The 17,409-nt window shown below is 42.5% G+C and overlaps 1 protein-coding gene across 3 annotated transcripts in view; it reads left to right on the top strand.

The window, feature by feature from the left end:
- The window catches only part of ORC3 (origin recognition complex subunit 3), a 38,436-nt gene extending 26,240 nt beyond the window's left edge, over positions 1 to 12,196 (top strand). For 2 of the 3 annotated variants that reach the window (XM_061369746.1, XM_061369748.1), the window contains 6 exons: positions 2,252 to 2,337; positions 2,820 to 2,917; positions 3,773 to 3,914; positions 9,002 to 9,118; positions 10,405 to 10,484; positions 11,639 to 12,196. In XM_061369746.1, the coding sequence (XP_061225730.1) occupies positions 2,252 to 2,337; positions 2,820 to 2,917; positions 3,773 to 3,914; positions 9,002 to 9,118; positions 10,405 to 10,484; positions 11,639 to 11,744 (629 nt within the window). In that variant the 3' untranslated portion in view covers positions 11,745 to 12,196. The remainder of the gene's footprint in view (positions 1 to 2,251; positions 2,338 to 2,819; positions 2,918 to 3,772; positions 3,915 to 9,001; positions 9,119 to 10,404; positions 10,485 to 11,638) is intronic. The other variant, XM_061369747.1, reaches the window with a different exon arrangement.
- Positions 12,197 to 17,409: the final 5,213 nt, after the last annotated feature.

Genomic DNA, 17,409 nt, shown 5'->3' on the forward strand with positions numbered 1-17,409 from the left:
TTTTTGTAATACAGAAAAGCAATGTGAGGTAAGAAATTGGACAGATCAGCAAACATTACTCACTAAATCTGTCATATGTAGATCTTGAATATTTTACCAGATGTTGCAGTTGTTTAAAACATTTAACAAATAAAACCAGATATTGAGAGATATATAGGAGCAGACTTCCTTATGACACAGTATTTAATCCAAATATATATAAAGTTATTTCACCTGCATGTTCAGTTAGATTCATGTAAGAGCCAGGACACCACCAAGTGCCAGTTGTCAGGGCTCTGCTGACAGGGTGTAACTTGTTGGGCCCATATATTTGATTGTTCGTATTGTTCATGGTAACTGAAAGTTTAGTAAAGCAAATGAGTAGCAGCCTTCCATCTTTCAGAGGCAGATTAGTGCCATATTGCTTCTGAAATAGGAGTATGACATATTCCAGCATCCTTCTGGAATAGGAATTTCATTGCTTCCCCTGAACTACAGGAGTGCTCCTCCATGATTCCCTTTTAAAGATGAAGTGGTTATTACCTGTTCTGCTTTATGCCTGTTAAGCGCATTATCAGGGTGGTTGCTTGCTACCCAGCATTTAGACAAGTAGGCACTAAGCCCCACAAAATGCAGTCTAATATTAATCAAAGTAGTTCATGTAATGCTCTGGGGTTAACTGAGGCTTGTTTAGAAGAATTTGCTCTTGTCTGTACCATGTTTTTTTGAATAGATGTAGTGACAGCAGGGCTGTGGTACAAGAAATAGATGATCAGTTTGAACAAGCTGTATATGTCACTGAGGACAGCAGCACTGAAGGATCTAAACTATGATGGAAAACCTAAAGGTTGATCTAGTTTAGAAAACAGAATTGAAGCAGAAGGCTTTTAAGTAGCTTGACTTACCTTGAGGTAATAAATAAAAGAGAACAATTCTGGGAATTCAGGGGCATGTAGAACTAAAAAAGAAAAAAGGCAGTATTTATTTTCACGTAGGATTTGAAGATATTTTTAAAGCAGAGATGATCTAATGAGTCCATAAAGGTCTTAGTTTGGTTTCAAAGTGGACTTCAGCTGTAATGAAAAAGTGAGAAGGGGAAGTTCAGATAAACTCTTCATGGATAGGTTGCTGAGTTAAGTGACTTCTAATATGTTTCTGTGACTCTGTTGATCTTTAGTGGGAGTTTTCAGAAGTCTGCCAAAAATGTTATATACCCACATTTCCCACAGAGCTCTTGGAGTGAAAGGATAGTCCAAAATTCTTTCCCATTGTTAACAACAACAAAGTCCATTTTCCCAACTGCCTCGTGAACTGGAAAAAATGAAAACATGAAGCTTGAGGAAACAGAATACCCTTGTGCTCAGTCTATTTTGAGCTGAAGGATTTGATAAAAAGTATCTTAAAATGTATTGGTGCAGTAGTGGAGAGAGCAAGTTCTCTGTGTTGGAGTCGTCAACACAAATGCAGATGTCCACAGGGCACTGGAAAATACCAACTCATTTTATGTAGGTCACCAGAAAGCTTTTATATGTAATGATTGTCACAGCTGATTGGGGCTCGACCTGTGATCTGTAGGTGGAATCTCCATGTTATTACCGTCTTCATAAGTAAGGCAAGAAATCTAGTTACCTTTTGTTTTGATTCTGGTTATCACTCATCCTGCCACTGATTGTGATTCCGGAGTTTTTGCTTCTTTGCTTTTACCTAAAACTGACTAATTATTGGTGCAGTCAATCAAAAAACTACATGGCTGTGAAAACAAAGCTTTGTTATAAATTAAGATGAGAATAACACTGAACAATGAAATACCTTACCATGCTTTTGGTTTGCTGCTCTGGTTGCAGTTTCTGGGTTAAGTACAGAGAACTCATTTCTGACATTGTCTTTTTTGTGCATGAGAAGGGGTATGTATGTATGCAGTGATTGGCTTTTTGAACACTCCTAAGCATCAGTGGTATCTAGTACTAATCTGTTCAATTTACAGGTATTAAGAGTATGACCTAGGATGACATAAGCAGAATTCAGGTGCTGTGCAAGGCTTGTGCTGGATCTTTGCTCAGGGCTGAATTGCTTCAGTTACTTAATTACCATTGATCAAGCTGCGCTGCAGAGTCCTTGTTTAACTATCTCTTACAAATTGCAAGACTCAGAAGCTGCCTGTGTTTGGGTCTGTGTTAGCTGAACACTTCTTAGGTTGCTTCTAGGGGCAAGGGGGCTATATAGGTAGTCAGGAAAAGTTTACCCCACATATCAAACATTAGTTTTGTTCTAGTAGCAGAAGCTTTCCAAGAACAAGATGTGTCCGTATCGTCACAAAAGGAGCTCCAGAAGAAGACAGACCTTTATCATCTTCAGAAGGTTAGGCCTGCGTAGGCTTTACTGACTAGTTCCTTAACTAAATCTTTTAAGATGTACTTGTCCGTGGTTAGTTCTTCCCAGCTTGCTGGAGCTCTGAGTGGAGGTTTTGTATAAGTAACTCTTCTTAAAAATGAATGAATAAGTACCAACTGTGTATGTCAGGCCCACCTGGCACAAAGACAATTATAGAAAATATCTGTCATAAACTAGGGTTTTAAAATGCAAACTAGGGGGTTTCTTCTTATTTAACTTGTAAATGACACTTTCTGCCTAACACATATTTCTTTGAATTTCCCAAACTCCTACCACTTTGAGAATTGAATACACTGGCCTAAATAAAAATAACTGCACGATCGCACTTTCAGACATCACCAGTGAAGACATGCCAGCAAAGATTAATTATACATGTTAAGCATATAGATTGTGTTCTGCAGAGAATAACTACCTCCCATGTAGTTTTATGCACCACTCTTTTTTTAAAGACCTTGTTGGAGTTGAAGGATTCAAGGCGATCTAAGAAACTGACGAAGTTTGAAATGCTTCGTTTTGAAGTTGTTGACTATATAGACAGTCTCGTAAGGTGAGCCTTCCTGGTTTATATTCCTGCATTAGCTTGCACCATAACTTGCAACAGAAATCTTGCTAGCATGTTAACCTTGCCAAAACTGTGGTTTGGTCCCTACAGCCTGAAGCACATTTTCTTTCCCTTCCTCTTCTTTCTTTGTTGAGGGTTCTAAAAATAAGAATTTAATATTATATAATCTCTTCTCCATCGATCAGTAGAAGTAATTGGCTACAGAAGAAAGCTGAGGGAGGACTGGGTGTATGTGGCAAAGTAGAGTTGAGAGGTTTTACCCTAATCTTTGCTGATCTGTTCTACTTACAAAATTGTAGATGTCAAGTGAGATATCCTGTGCGTTGTGGGAACTGTTTTGGTGAGCAAGGCAAAGCAGAGAGGGGTTTGGAGGCAGCTCAGTAGCAGAAAATGTGAAAGGCTTGGCATGGGGGAAGAGATGAAGGCACTTGTTAATTATAGAGCTCGGGTGGGGGGGGAGGGGGCAGAGAAGCTAACAGAAGTATGACTGTGCTTGAGAGAAAAACTTCACATATAAAGACAATGATGGGCAGAGACTCAGCACAAAGCTCTGAGATGGCTAAGCAAGATCTGTGGAGTACATGACTGATGTTGGCATTTCAGCTGCTGCCCTTCAGTGGCCCAGCTACGCGAAATCCATTAGATGTAGAGTTGCTAATAACAAACTTCCCTGCTTAAAGGCTGATTTCAGCACTGTTCATTGGTTTTTCAGAGATTTGTCAGTACTGGTTGGGAAACATATGTTCTTGTAGCCTTGAACTGCAGTAGAATTTTGTTGTTTCCCATAAGGTAAAGCTTTTTATCTCCTTCCTTTCCCCATACCTCATGTTGCTTTTTCAGGAATTACCTTGTTCCTGCAGACCACAAAACTCTGCATGAGATAGTGTATTTCAACACAGCCAGTGTTGTCCGTGGGCACTTGAATGCTGCCCCGAGGATTGCACTTCATACAGCTTTAAATAACCCATACAGCTACCTGAAGGTAAGAAACAAGTGAGTTGTTTGTGGTGCTGGAGTGGTTTCTGAAGGTTACACAGGAGGATGATGTGTAAGGCTGAGTTTTGCTGTTTCACGGAGCTTAGCACGCATTCAGCTGTTTTGCAGAGAACCAGCGAGTTACTGTTGATAAGCAGCTGGGGAGTTTGCAAAGAGCTGGGAAATCTGGCTGGCCGAAATAAAGCACCTAATTATGGAAAGGGTTCTGTGTGGGGAATCCATTTTTCCAGAGCCTGTTCTAGTCATGCTCTTTCCTTTCTCCTGTCGATGTAGCAGAAAAGTCATTTTGTCCCCATTATAGATGGGATGACTGTCCGTGGAGAAAAAATACAGTGACTGCAGCTCTTTCCAGGGACTTCCTTTACAGGAGTGGTGCTTAGTCCTCACTATGTAGACTCAGTGTAAGGTGAAGGCTTTGTTCAGGTGCAGTGATGACGTTAACAATAGCTTAAATAGAGCATATTTAAAGTAGTATGTTGGTTTTCTATTTACCATAATATCTACTGAGTATTGGAATTATGTCTTTTCAAAGTCCATGAAAAGGATTGTCATTGGTTCTGTTCCTTAACCCACCCCTTTTCTAGAGAAGAAAAACATCCCTTTTTCCATTTCTTTATGAAATCAAATTCCCAGGATGACCAAAAGAAAGAAATAGAGCAGGGTTTGGAAAAGGAGTGACCATATGTCGTGGTTTTAAGTCCAGTCAGCCATACAGCTCTCTTGCTCAGTTTGCCCCTTTCTGTCCCCGCTCCCAGAGGGATGGGGAGGAGAATTGAAAGAACGTAACTCCCACGGGCTGAGATAAGAACAGTCCAGTAACTAAGGTATAACACAAACCACTGCTAATAAGACCCAAACCCGACTCTGCTTAACTTTTGAGATCAGACAAAATGGTTGTGGGTAAAACACCCTCTGTATGTGTGCCAGCATAGTGATCCCCATCACAGTCAGCAGGCAGGTCCCAAGGGTACCCAAAGGCCATTCAAAACCTTCAGAATTCTCAAATGACACTGCTGTACTTGTCAGTAGGGTATGTGGGAATGTCTCCCTCATAGGCTGACCACCCAAGGAGGGGAAAAAAGATGTGTAATTGCTAAATACTTCTATTACATACCTCCCAAAGTACAGAGGTGCTGACCACACTGGGAACCTAAGCCACATCAAGTTTCATGATCAATGATTCCATTGTATTACAAGTCATTACCATAAGGTATGATGAAACAAGAACCTTAGCCCAAGGCCCCCAGCCGATAAACGCTAAACCAGCAAATAGCAGCTGTAAGTAAGGTATGACATGCTGAAACTCTGAGATCAAGAGCAACAACTTTGAGAGCCAATAAATCAGCATTGTGACGAGTGACTATTAATCCAAAACAATGAATGCTTACCCCAAATACGATTAGACACACTCTGGTCAGATCTGTCGTTACCTCCACCCTTTTTGCCCCATGTTGGGTGCAAAAAAGTACTGTTGTGGTTTAAGCCCAGTCAGCCACGCAGCTCGCTCGCTCACTTCCCCTCTCCTTCCCCCCAGCTCCCAGAGGGATGGGGAAGAGAATCCAAAGAGTGTAACTCCCACAGGCTGAGATAAGAACAGTCCAGTAACTAAGGTATAACACAAACCACTGCTGCTACCACCAATAATAATAATGATAAGGGAAATATCAAGGGAAGAGAATACAATCGCTCACCACCCATGGACTGATACCCAGCCCAACTGAGCAGTGATCTAGCCCTTCCAGGTAACTGCCCCCAGTTTATATACTGGGCATGATGTGCTGTGGTATGGAATGCCTCTTTGGTCAGTTTAGGTCAGGTGTCCTGTCTCTGCTTCCTCCCAGCTTCCCCTCCTCCCTGGCAGAGCATGAGACTCACAAAGTCCTTGGTCAGACTAAACATTACTGAGCAGTAAGTAAAAACATCGGTTATCAGCGCTGTTCCCAGGCTGAAAGTCAAAAACACAGCACTGCACCAGCTACTAAGAAGGAGAAAAAACAACTGCTACTGCTAAACCCAGGACACCATACATTTATTTGTTTTGTCCTTAATTATAGAACCTACTTGGAGTTATCCTTGTGCCCTAACATTCCCCTTAAAAATGTGATTACACTTTTGAAATGAAAACAATTGGTTGTAGCTGGAGCTGAGTGATTATATGTTACCTGAATCGAAGCCAGCATTTACGGGGAGTTGTACTTGATAAAGATCAGTCTTTGAAATCTACAACCTGATTTGGCACCGTGCCTCTATTGGAACGATGGCTGTCAGTTTTGCTGTGTGCAGGAGCTATTTCTAAAACCACTTAAGAGCTTATTTGTGAAAACAGTAGTTAGCAAGTGGGTACCATTAAAGAGACCTAATATGAACCTCAGTCATTTATAGTTTTTGAAAACCTGTAAAAATACAGATTGGGAAAGCTAGCAAAATCTGCCTACAGATGTTTTTAATAAGTATTCTCTTTGATGAGTTGACAGGATTTAAAGCCCTCTGTCATCCTGTACTTTGTTATTTGACATGCTTTAACATATTTCTGATGTTTTCCAAGTAGATCATGAAGGTTTGGCATAGTTTCTAACATCAGCAGAGGCTGAGTACCTTGCTTTGCATTTTAATCTGTGTGACTAAAAGAAATATGTTTTCTTGTTTGTGTCCATGACTTCTGCATAGCTTGTACTTTCCTGGGCCATAACCAGAGCAAAGTTCTCTAGAGCTGTTCCTTCCATGGGGCAATGACAGAAAAGGATCTGCTTCAGTGGAGTACCAGCAAATGATTAATATGTGATGCCTTTCTTACAGGAATCCAGTCCAGTTATGTATCAAAACATGAGCCAAGAATCATGCTTATCCTGAAACAAACAAAAAACACTGCCAAAAAAAAAAAACAAACCAAAAATAAAGTGCAGTTCTGTTTTCACTGAGCCCTTGAAAATGCAGCAAGTTGTAACTTGGAATAGCAGGACAGCACTGCATGAGGAAATCTGATCTTGGATCTTCCCAGAGTTTAGATAGTCATGCAAGTTCTGATCGTGACCTTGGGTAGGAAGGGCAATTTTCACACTGATCTCAAGGAATGAGCCCTGTTACCCACTAATTCATAGCGCTTTGATTGCTATGAAATGAAAATCCTCAAGTTGCAATTAAGATCTCTTATCGGGGAAAGGAGATACCATATGCATTTGATGCTTTGGAAAGAGAGTTACGCTAATTCCAGAGCAAGGGATGCATCTGTCCTCTATCTGGCTTCTGGGTTCTGAGCGCAGGCTCAAGCAAGAGGAGCCCCTCATCAACAGCGTTCTGTGTTGTGCCCACTGCCTCGCTCTTCCTGAAGCAGCACCTCTGTGGTGCTGTACTGGTGGTTTCACAACTGCTGCTCGTTCTGGGGCAGCTTCCTGCCTGTGTGTGTAGTTATTTCCTCTCAGCACAGCGTGTGTGCTGCTGCCTCAGGAAGCTGAGGTTTCCCTACATGCAGTCCCTTGCGCTATGCTGTAAAGACTTGGCCTTGTTACCGCAAGTGAGGCTGAGCTCTTCCAGGTGCTGGCAGAGCCCCTGCAGTGCCAAAGTAATACCTTTTCTGGACCACTGTCACCACTTAACGTGTGGTCCAGCTAGATACTAATTCCTATAGGTGAACATGTTCCAGGAGAGTGCAGTTGCTTTAGAAGTTGCATCCTCTCATGATAGTGATAATCAGTGCAAAGTGCCCAGCAATGCCAGTATTGGCACAAGGTGAGTGATAAGAAGCCACTGGCTTAGGTTGAAGTAGCAGGAGGGAAAAGAGAAGGACCTGGGGTTATCCTTCTGGGCAGTGGTGAGGCACTAGATCAGCCACAAGGTGTAACTTCACCTGTGCTGATTACTAACACAGTAGAATTTAAAACTACTATGGTACACCTCCCAGTTATAGTCTGGTAAATCACTGTCTGGATTGTCACATTTTGAGGGCTCAGCCATGTTACTGTGAATTATCTGGAAACCATTTAGACTGAACTGACAGATGTTAACCTGATCCCTGCAGCTTCTGTGGTCCTTGTACAGAATAACTGAGTTTGACAATTGTCAGGCTTTCTGGATGTAGTGAGATGCCTCCTGAGTGCTGGAGTGCAAGCTGAACCTGGGTCTCACAAATAATTGCAGGGTTTGAGAGCTGTGAAAGGTAGGCTAGAGATTCTTGAGCAGTCACAGTCTTGGCTCAACCTTCTTTTCTATCTTGAAAAGCATTTATTTATGGAGGCATCTTGCTATGGCTTCACAGGCTTCCCAAAAGCAACTTGCATATTTTACTAGCATGTAAAAGCATTTTAGCCAAAATTTCTGTGAACTGACAGGAATGGTCAGTGGGTGTTTTCGTTCTTAAGAGTGCATGAAACTGAAAACTGGAATAAACCCCATGAACCCATAACAGAATGTTGCTGCAGCTCCTGCTTCTGGCTCAAGTGGCTTTTTCACTTCTCAAGTGAATGGTTCACTGCTGATGCTGTGAATTTCCTGACATACAGAATAGTTTGTGAGAAATCAGACTTCTGCCTTTATGGCAGCTCAAGCCAGAGAGAAATAATCATTACAGTTCAAGGACAAAACTCTGAGAGAAGTAATTTTGCTTTCTAGTATATCTGATAGATCTAAGATTTCCTTTCCTTTAGCAGGATGGGGGGGGGAGGAGATGCTTTTCTACATGCTACATTCTGAGGCAAATCCTGACTAGTTTCTTTTCCTGAATCCATAGAACAGAGTATTTCCCTCTGATATGTAAATAGAACTTGCAGAAGAATTGGGGGAAAAGCCTAATCAGATAATCACTCATTAGAAACTCTCTAAGTGTACAAAACTATAGAAGGAATGCCAGGAGTGAAGTAGCTGTGTGGTTTTTTATTGGTGTTTGTTTTTAATGGTGTGCTTGCTTATTTTCCTGTTTTGTTCTTCCTTTCTTTGTACCCTCCACTTGCCATTAACCACACGAACAGTAAATGTTTGGTTAGAATACCTAACGTGAATTTCCTGAAATAATGTTCTGTGTAGCCCTTAGAACTGCTCCAGATTCAGGACTGATCAAAGTTACTGCATTCTTTTCATCAGAATCAAGCTCTGAAGAGTGACGGCGGGAGCATTTCTAACAAAGCCCCTGACATATGCATCGTGTATAAGCTTCATTTGGAGTGTGGCAGATTGATTAACCTTGTTGATTGGTTAGAGGTATGTGACAGTGCAAACAGGGTCTTCATCTGTTCTCAGTGGTTTATCCTTTTGCTGCATGTCTGCTTTTCTTCAGTGCCTCTTTCGACAGCTTAAATCATTGCACACCTCAGTCCCTCCTGTGCAAGAATCCAGTCGCCAGCCCACAGAGACTTCCTCTGACTACTGTGGATCGTTTATTTACAGATTGTGATGAAAATGTTCTGCTTCTGTTTTATGCTCAGCACAGATCAGATCTTATGCTTCACAAAGTTACCTTTTTTTTAATTATTATTCCCTTTTAAGTCTTCTGTGACACTTCTGTGGAAACTTTCAGGCAAATGCTGCTGCTTGGCAAGTGTGGGGTTCTTAGAGAGAGTGCTTGTGCTAAGGCAGAGCAAAGGTCCTTCTAGCCTGATACCCCATCTGCGGTGTGACCAAAAGAGGGGAGGAGTATAACAAGAGAACATACATTAATAACAGTCATGTTGGGGGAGACCTTACAGCAGCCTTCCAGTACCTAAAAGGGGCCTACATGAAGGCTGGAGAGGCAGTTTTTACAAGGGCGCGTACTGATAGGACAAGGGGGAATGGCTTTCAGCTGAAAGGGTAAGGAGGAAGTTCTTTCTTGTGAGGGTGGTGAGGCACTGGCACAGGTTGCCCAGAGAAGCTGTGGCTGCCCCATCCCTGGCAGTGTTCAGGGCCAGGTTGGATGGAGCTTTGAGCAACCTGGCCTAGTGGAAGGCGTCCCTGCCCATGGCAGGGGGGTTGGAACTGGATCATCTTTAAGGTCCCTTCCAACCTGAACCATTCTGTGATTCTGTGTTTCAGTTCTAATGTTTCCGAGACTGTATTTCATAAGCCTATCTGGATTGTATTATCAATGTACCTTTGTAGACACCACAGCATCCTCTGGCAAGAAATGCTGTAGCTTAACTACAGGCAGTGCTGAGGACATTCCTTTATCTGTTTTGTTTGCTGCTGTGTTGTTTGTGTACTAGAAATACAAATGGACATAGGCCTCTTGCTGTTCCTCACTCTTACAGATTTCTTCATAGCTAACATACCTATTGCCTTCATTTTTCCATGTTTAAGCAGTCTCACTTTGAGAATGTTTTTTAGTTCTGTATTGTTTCTGAGAACAAGCCAGGGACCAGAACTGCACTGGGATTTAAAATGCAGGCACATGAGTTCAGAGAATGAGGTCTTTCATTCTGTATTCCTGCTATGCCAATGTGTAACCTTGCTTGCTCTGTGTAGCTGTGTTTATGAAATATGTTAAATCTGTACTGCTTTTCCCTTTCCAGGCTTTCTCAACAGTGGTGACAGCAGTTGATGAACCAAATGCAGATGCATCTTCCTCAGACCAGGTGGATGATATCATCCAGTATCCTTTCTCATTGCTCTCAAGCTTGACATTTGTTAATCACAGGATTAATGAACCAGGATTTTCAAAATTCAGCTTCATGTTTGCTGATAACATTCCAGAAAAATAAGGCTGGTTTGAGCAGCCTTAATGTCCTGGAAATGTCACAGAAATACATCAGCTGATCAGCAGTTGGGCTGGGTAGGTCGAGGTAAGAGAGCAGCGTCTGACCATAGGAGCTGTTTGGGTCTGAAACAGAACCAACAGACTGTAAACCAAGTTGAAGCTGTTCTAGTTGGTTAAATCATCTGAGAGCTGCTATATGGGGGGGGGGAGCATTGCTGGGGAATAGAGGGTAAGATAGCTGTGACCTAGAGAGCAGATGGAGAAACAGCGGTGGGACTTTATGATGAGGAAGATGGAACCTTAGCAGGAGAAATGATGACACAAGTAGTGTCCTCAGTAGAAGCCATGAGTTCTATACTAAGACTTAAGAATTTTAGTTCCCTCAGAACACACATTTTGCTTCTCACTTTGTACTGATTCTTAACTGAGATCTGAGAAATATCTAAAGGATGAGTATTAGAACCAAAACTTAAACCCTAGCTATACAAAAGGAGGTTTAACTACAGGAAGAATACTTTTATGGTAAACTTCACCTAGCTTTCTTTTTGTATAAGGCCTTTCCTTTTTTTACAGTCCTGCTGGTAATTAACACAGAACTAAATTCTGTGTTTAACTGAAAGATGTATAGTTGTGTGTCAGGAAGGCAGCAAGAAAGGCATAGCAAAGAGTGTAGAAAAGGTGGTGCTGTTTTATGAAACTCCAAAAGCAATCTCTGTAATTATCTAACTTCTCATTCTTTTGTCAGGAGACATAGTGATTTTGTAGTCTCTCAGAAGAAAGAATTTTTACTTCTCTCTTTGGAGGCTTTAATTGTGTTTTAACAGTGGGGAAAGGAACTCCCTCCCTTTGTTGTCACAGTGTGCACGTAGCAAAAGAAATACTGATCAGATTTGTGCTTCTGTAGGCAAATCCTGCTCTGTCCTTTTCCCCAACAATTTTAGTGTAATCAGTGCTTACTATGACTTAAGAGATCTTGCCCTCCTACACTGAGTGCTGTCTCCATCAATACATGTCATAAAAAGTGCAGTTTCCTTAACTGAAACATCCAGTGCTCGTTTTATTCGTGCTGTTTCTGAACTGGAACTCTTGGGCTTCATAAAGCCCAGCAAGCAGAAAACGGACCACGTGGCACGGCTGACGTGGGGCGGCTGTTGAATGTGCCACCAGGATCTTAGCAAACCTGTTCTTTCTCACACCGTGCAACAGCTGCGTTCCCACTAACCCAGTCCTTGTAACTTTGGATACCGAGTCAGTGATGAGCGAATGTTGTGAGATACATTCTGAGTGCCTGGGTAGGCTTGAATAGCACTGTTGGTTTTTAATGCTCACCCTCCCTGTGTGATGTACTGCTCTCATAATGCTCATGTTCCAAATACTGTTGCTGTGCCAGTTTTCATCTTTGATGTCTGATATTCAACGCTATACTGATGTAATTCGGGCTAGCAAGCCAAAAGGACAACATTGGCTGTGTAAGCTCCAGAACCGATGAAGCAGTATTAAGTAACTTGCTCATAAGCTGATAGGAATAGAGTTGTCATGATAAAATGCCTTCCAGATCCTTGAACTACACATTCAAAAATAAATAAAGCCAGTATGCTAAAAAGACAGTAAGCTTCCGTGTTCTGCTGCACATTCTTCAAACCACAACTGCTTAAAACACCTGAAAACTCCTTCATGAGGAGAAAGGGATGGAATTATTTTGAAGGTACATGTTTTTGCTCTTTGAGCATATCAAAATCAAACTGTCTAAACCATTCCCTTCTTCTACTGAAGTTGATTAGTAGGTTAGTAAGGGAAACGTGGGTCAGCACACATGAAATGAGACCACGGCACTCATGCACCTTAGAGGAAGGTAGTAAAATCCACACCTGAACTACATGCTATAACATTCCCCTTGGCTGAGGATGTGTACTGCAGGAAAGCAAAGGAAACAGCTATATGAAAAATAACAGCTATTGGCTGAGAGCGTGAAAGCACTGCTCGTCCAACCGATCTTCAGCAGCCACTCGACCCTGGGCAGTAGCAAGCCCAAGATGCCCCCTCTGAGCTTCTGCCTGCACAAAACACAACCCATACATCTGGGTATGGGTTACTAATGCTGCCCCTTTTGTGGAACAGGACTGGAGTAGCTCAAGTCTGCTGGTGATTTGGTCAGGGAGACCAGAGCTGCTGGTCTCTGCCTAGAGTAAGTTGCAGATCAATGCATGATATTGTAACAAAAGCCATAAAGTGCTGTGCTGAAACACTGGGAAGCCATGGTCAGTGCTGGAATTGTTGGCCCCAAGGAAGCAGAGGTCAAGAAAAACCTGCACCCAATGCCAGTTACCAGAGAAGCATGGGGGCATCTAACCAGACCAGTCTTTGGAAGTCTGCAGTTCTTACAGCATTAAGCATCAACTTCCCTCAGACTCTGGGGAGCAAATGTGTTCATGCTAATGTCAGCACCCCATGTTTTCCAACTGGAAAAAGCCTTATAAACCAAAGGGAGAAAGCTGTGTTTCCCTGCAGGAGAGCGTCATGCCTGCCATGCCTTGCTAAACTCTCCTGAGGGCCCTGGCACATGCATTTCAGCAGTTTCAGTGGAGACCTCAGGTCAGTTCTAACACCCAGAAACTGGCTGCAGTTAGAAAAGTGTTTAAATTTTGTCCCTCCCAGCCCACTTAGAAGCTGAATGATGATTGTGAATGCTCCATCCCTGGTGGTGTTCAAGGCCAGCTTGGACGAGGCCTTGGGTGATACGGTTTAGTGTGAGGTTTCCCTGCCCATGGCAGGGGGTTGGAAGTTGATGATCTTAAGGTCCTTTCCAACCCTAACTATTCTATGATTCTATATTTCAAATCTTTAACAGAAGACAGTTATTTGCTCGATCCTATGATTATGATTACTTAAGTTTACAGCAAAAGAGACTGTATTTACCTAAAAAAACTTCCAGCCTCCCTCAGGTTCCTTAGAGAGGATTACAGGCTTCACTTCCTGTTGCTGGACCTGTCAGTAGAATCCAGATGCTCCCACTTGGTTGCACTGGCACTTCAGCCTACACAAACAACTGAAAAGGACAGCCTGGGGCACTGGAGATTAAATCACTTGCATAAACCAGATCCCTACTCGGAGGGGGAGAAGTGCTATTACAGGAACCTGTAACGTACCAGGCTGTTACCCAGGAATGTGCACAGGATGGGTTAGGCTTGCTTTAAATACCCTCAGAGAGGGCAGAGTCATGCGTTTTCCAATTGCTCTAATTGCAGAGCCACAGTCACACCTCCTGCTGTACTTAAGGGAGGGCTGGGTTCTAAAGGTTGCCAGGTAATCAGGAGGACAAGTAGGTTATCTGCCTTTATGCTGCCTAAACATACAACATGGGACACATAATGATCAGCAAGAACTCTGAGGATCTCGGCAGAAGAGCTTTTGCAGCTGCTCCACCAGATCTCAGGGGTGAACAAATTCCACTGTTTCTCACTTCAGAGGGCAAGCTAGAGGACCTCTGTAACCTAGTGGCCTTTGTACGCAAGGCTTTCAAGCAGTGAAAAGGGAGGAATTTCAAGAGGAGGGGAGTGCTGATCAGTTCCATCCTGAACTGCACCTATTTATCTTGCAAATGCACCTGACAAATTAAGGGGAGCAGCAAAACAAACTTCTCACCCATCTGCATGAGGACACAGAGCCAACTACTACAGCCCCCTCCCTTCACATCACCCAATGCAAAACAAGCCCACGTCATCTAACTCATACCTCTGGAGGGTAAAGTATTTGGAAATAAAGAGAAGCCAGCCTCAACAGTGTGTGCTTTTAATCCCAAAATGCATAGGCAACATAACATTAAAACAGAAAAATCAGTAACGTCTTCTCTTTAGCTACTCATCAGTCTTGAAGCTTACAGTCACATTTGCTATGCTAGATATGGTTTCTCAGCATCAAAGTTTTAATTCAGTATTTGGCACTTCTGACCCTAAGATGTATAAAGGGGAAATGACTAAAGTTACTGTGTGATTTGTTTTCAGCAAGGAGGTTAGGAAGGTTGAGCAGTTACAAATGGAACAAAACTGGTCATAAATTTAATTTACTTTGCCTTTCTTTGCAGTCCCACCTGCCTGGAAAGACCTTAACATCACTGCATTCTGAACCAGCATCCATCAGGAAGAGATAAGACAATCCAGCCATGAAAAAGCACCTTGCGCTTATTACTAGGGGGTCTAGTAACAACAGGGTTTTATCTGGCAATACAGTATCAATTTCACATTTGGCTCCTCTCATATAACTTATTTTGCTACTTCTTGCTGCAAATGCTGCGAACTCACCCACACATACCCCAGCTGAGACACACACAGATTTCAACTGCAAACACGATGCAATTTTAAAATGTTAGTTTCTACAACTGCCTGCATAGTAACACCACGTTCTGCTGGTACTCCAGGAAACTTGTCCGCGAACAGGACATACACACACCCAAAAAAAAGTCAATGTTTGTATTGTGGTACTGGCTCTCAAACCATGACACAGTGTAAAGCCTCACCTCTGGATAACCAATACCATGTTCTGCAGTAGCCACACCTTTCAACAGTGCTACTGCCAAAACTGAGACCTCAAAGTAAGTTAACTCGTTTGAATAGTTTGCTATTCTTCTTTACCACTGCAGATGCTGTTCTCCAACCCCACTACCACACTGTGGTTTCAAACACAAACTTGGTAGCTTTTCTTTATCTTGGAGCCCACAACAGCAGTAAAATACAACACTCAGCCAGGTGCCTGTATGAGCCAGACATCCCCACATTTTTCATCTCGGAGAACAGCTTTCAGTACAAAGGTCATGAGCACTGGTTCACAACAAGAGCATAAACTCTTTAATACTCCATTTTTTCCTCCCCACTTTGCAGTCAGAGACCTAAATCCTTCCCAGTTCCCAACTGGGGAAGGGAGAGAGCTTTCACAAAACACAGCTTCTAACCAGACTGTGCTAATGGCCTTGCTGTACAAGGGTACACATGCAGACTGCAAGCATCAGCACACCAGACTGAAGCAATTTTCCTTTTCAACCTTGAAAAATGCTGAATCATCTTATGGTTACATGCTTTCACATCTAGGCACAAAAAAAACCAACAGTCAGGATGTACATGCCGCTTTTTAAGTAGACAGTAACAGAGAGCTGCTTGAAAAGAATTTACATACTATTGTCTTAAAAACAGGTTAACCCAGATCTTTGGTTTCACTCTGTGAGGTTGCTGTTAACTGTCCTCAGCTTGCCTGGCTTTTGGGCAGATTGCAGTTACACAAATACTCTCCACGTGGCCACCACAAAAATGTAGTGCCAAGAATGGAGCAGTTACAGAATCTTACCCATTTCTACTTGACTTGAAAGCAGGTTTCTTGCTAAACACCAGCCTGCTCCCCACAGCACCCCAATTTTTCTGATTTGTTCAAAAGTAACCAAGCAGCAAATAATTTTCCTACGGCAGATTAAGTCACCAGTCAGAACAAGCCTTTCACGTGGAATTCATCATCAGACACTGGCACCGAGATTAGGAAAAGGAGCCTGTTGTTTAAGTTCCATGACAGAACAAGCAGCAGGTTAAAAAAAATATGGACTATTTCAGAGAATGTAACCTCATTTCCAAACCAAGCAGAAATTAAGCATACCACAACTGTGATGCACGAGCACCCATGGTGGCATTGTATTTCATCTGCCAGAAGACTGCTCATTATGCATTAATTTGGAGCAGCACAGCAGTGGCTTGGTGCTAACATAACATCACTTCTTATTTATAACTCTTAACATCCCAGAGGAAAAGATAAGAACACAGAAGACAGAGGAGACATATCAGGATGTCGGCGTTTGGGTAGTGGCCCACCTAGAAGTAGTGGCTTTCCTACCCTGGGCAGTTAACAATAAAAAGAGGGCAAAAAATGAGGAGCAGGAAGGAGAGGGACTGGGAACCCCAGGGCAGATACCTAGGAATTACAGCCCTTGAAAATCTTGGTTTTACCTTCAGACAAAACCTGAGAAGGGAGCCTAGCATACATTTCCCATTTCTGAGACTTGGAAAATACAGTAAGAAGAATCCAAGTATTTAGGTAAGCCAAGTCTCAGGAAAGTGAGCAGAAAATACTGTGGCAATGTGCCCAATTCTGAACCTGCAATCTCCCTACTGAGTGAATAAACCTTCACAAAGAACTAGACTTCATCACATGGCTTCTATACCATAATCATCAGCATAAGCCAATAAATGCCTGCATCTACCAAGGTTTCAATTCCATTTCAACTAAAACTCTCCTGTTAATTTCAAATGGTACAAAGACCTATTACACAACACACTTGCACTTAACCAGAAGCTGGCAGTAAGTTAGAGAAGGCAGTTTATAACTGAAGGATCACTTAGGAATTGCTTTCAAGTCCCCAAAGCAGATACCCCAAGTCCTTTGGTAAGCAATACCTCTACCCCACAGCACACAGATCTGGACTTGCCATGTAGTAACTTTGCAGTAACTTTGCAGTAACGCTCTGGGACTCAGAAATGCACAGACAGCAGCAATCAGCACTGATACAGCAGTCTGGAAAAAGCTGAATGCATCCAACAACAAACTCCTCGACCCTGAACACAGAGATTACACACCTTTAGCTCTTCCAGTACCGACGCAGTTGCAGCTTGTGGTGTCAAGCACCTGCCCTATCTTACAGATTTCCTTTAATGCGTCATTTCAATCTTAAGGAGGACAAACATAGCCTTTTGAGTCAGCTGCAGCAAGCTAAATCAACAGTTTCTTATCAGTTCTGTACCAAACATGCTTCCACAACAGGAAAACACCATAGCCAATCTAAGAAAGA

Source organism: Neopsephotus bourkii, unplaced genomic scaffold (genome assembly GCF_033783945.1).
Source record: "Neopsephotus bourkii isolate Nb327-2 ecotype Australia unplaced genomic scaffold, CSIRO-AGI_Nbou_v1 NB_1511, whole genome shotgun sequence".
Taxonomy (NCBI): domain Eukaryota; kingdom Metazoa; phylum Chordata; class Aves; order Psittaciformes; family Psittacidae; genus Neopsephotus; species Neopsephotus bourkii.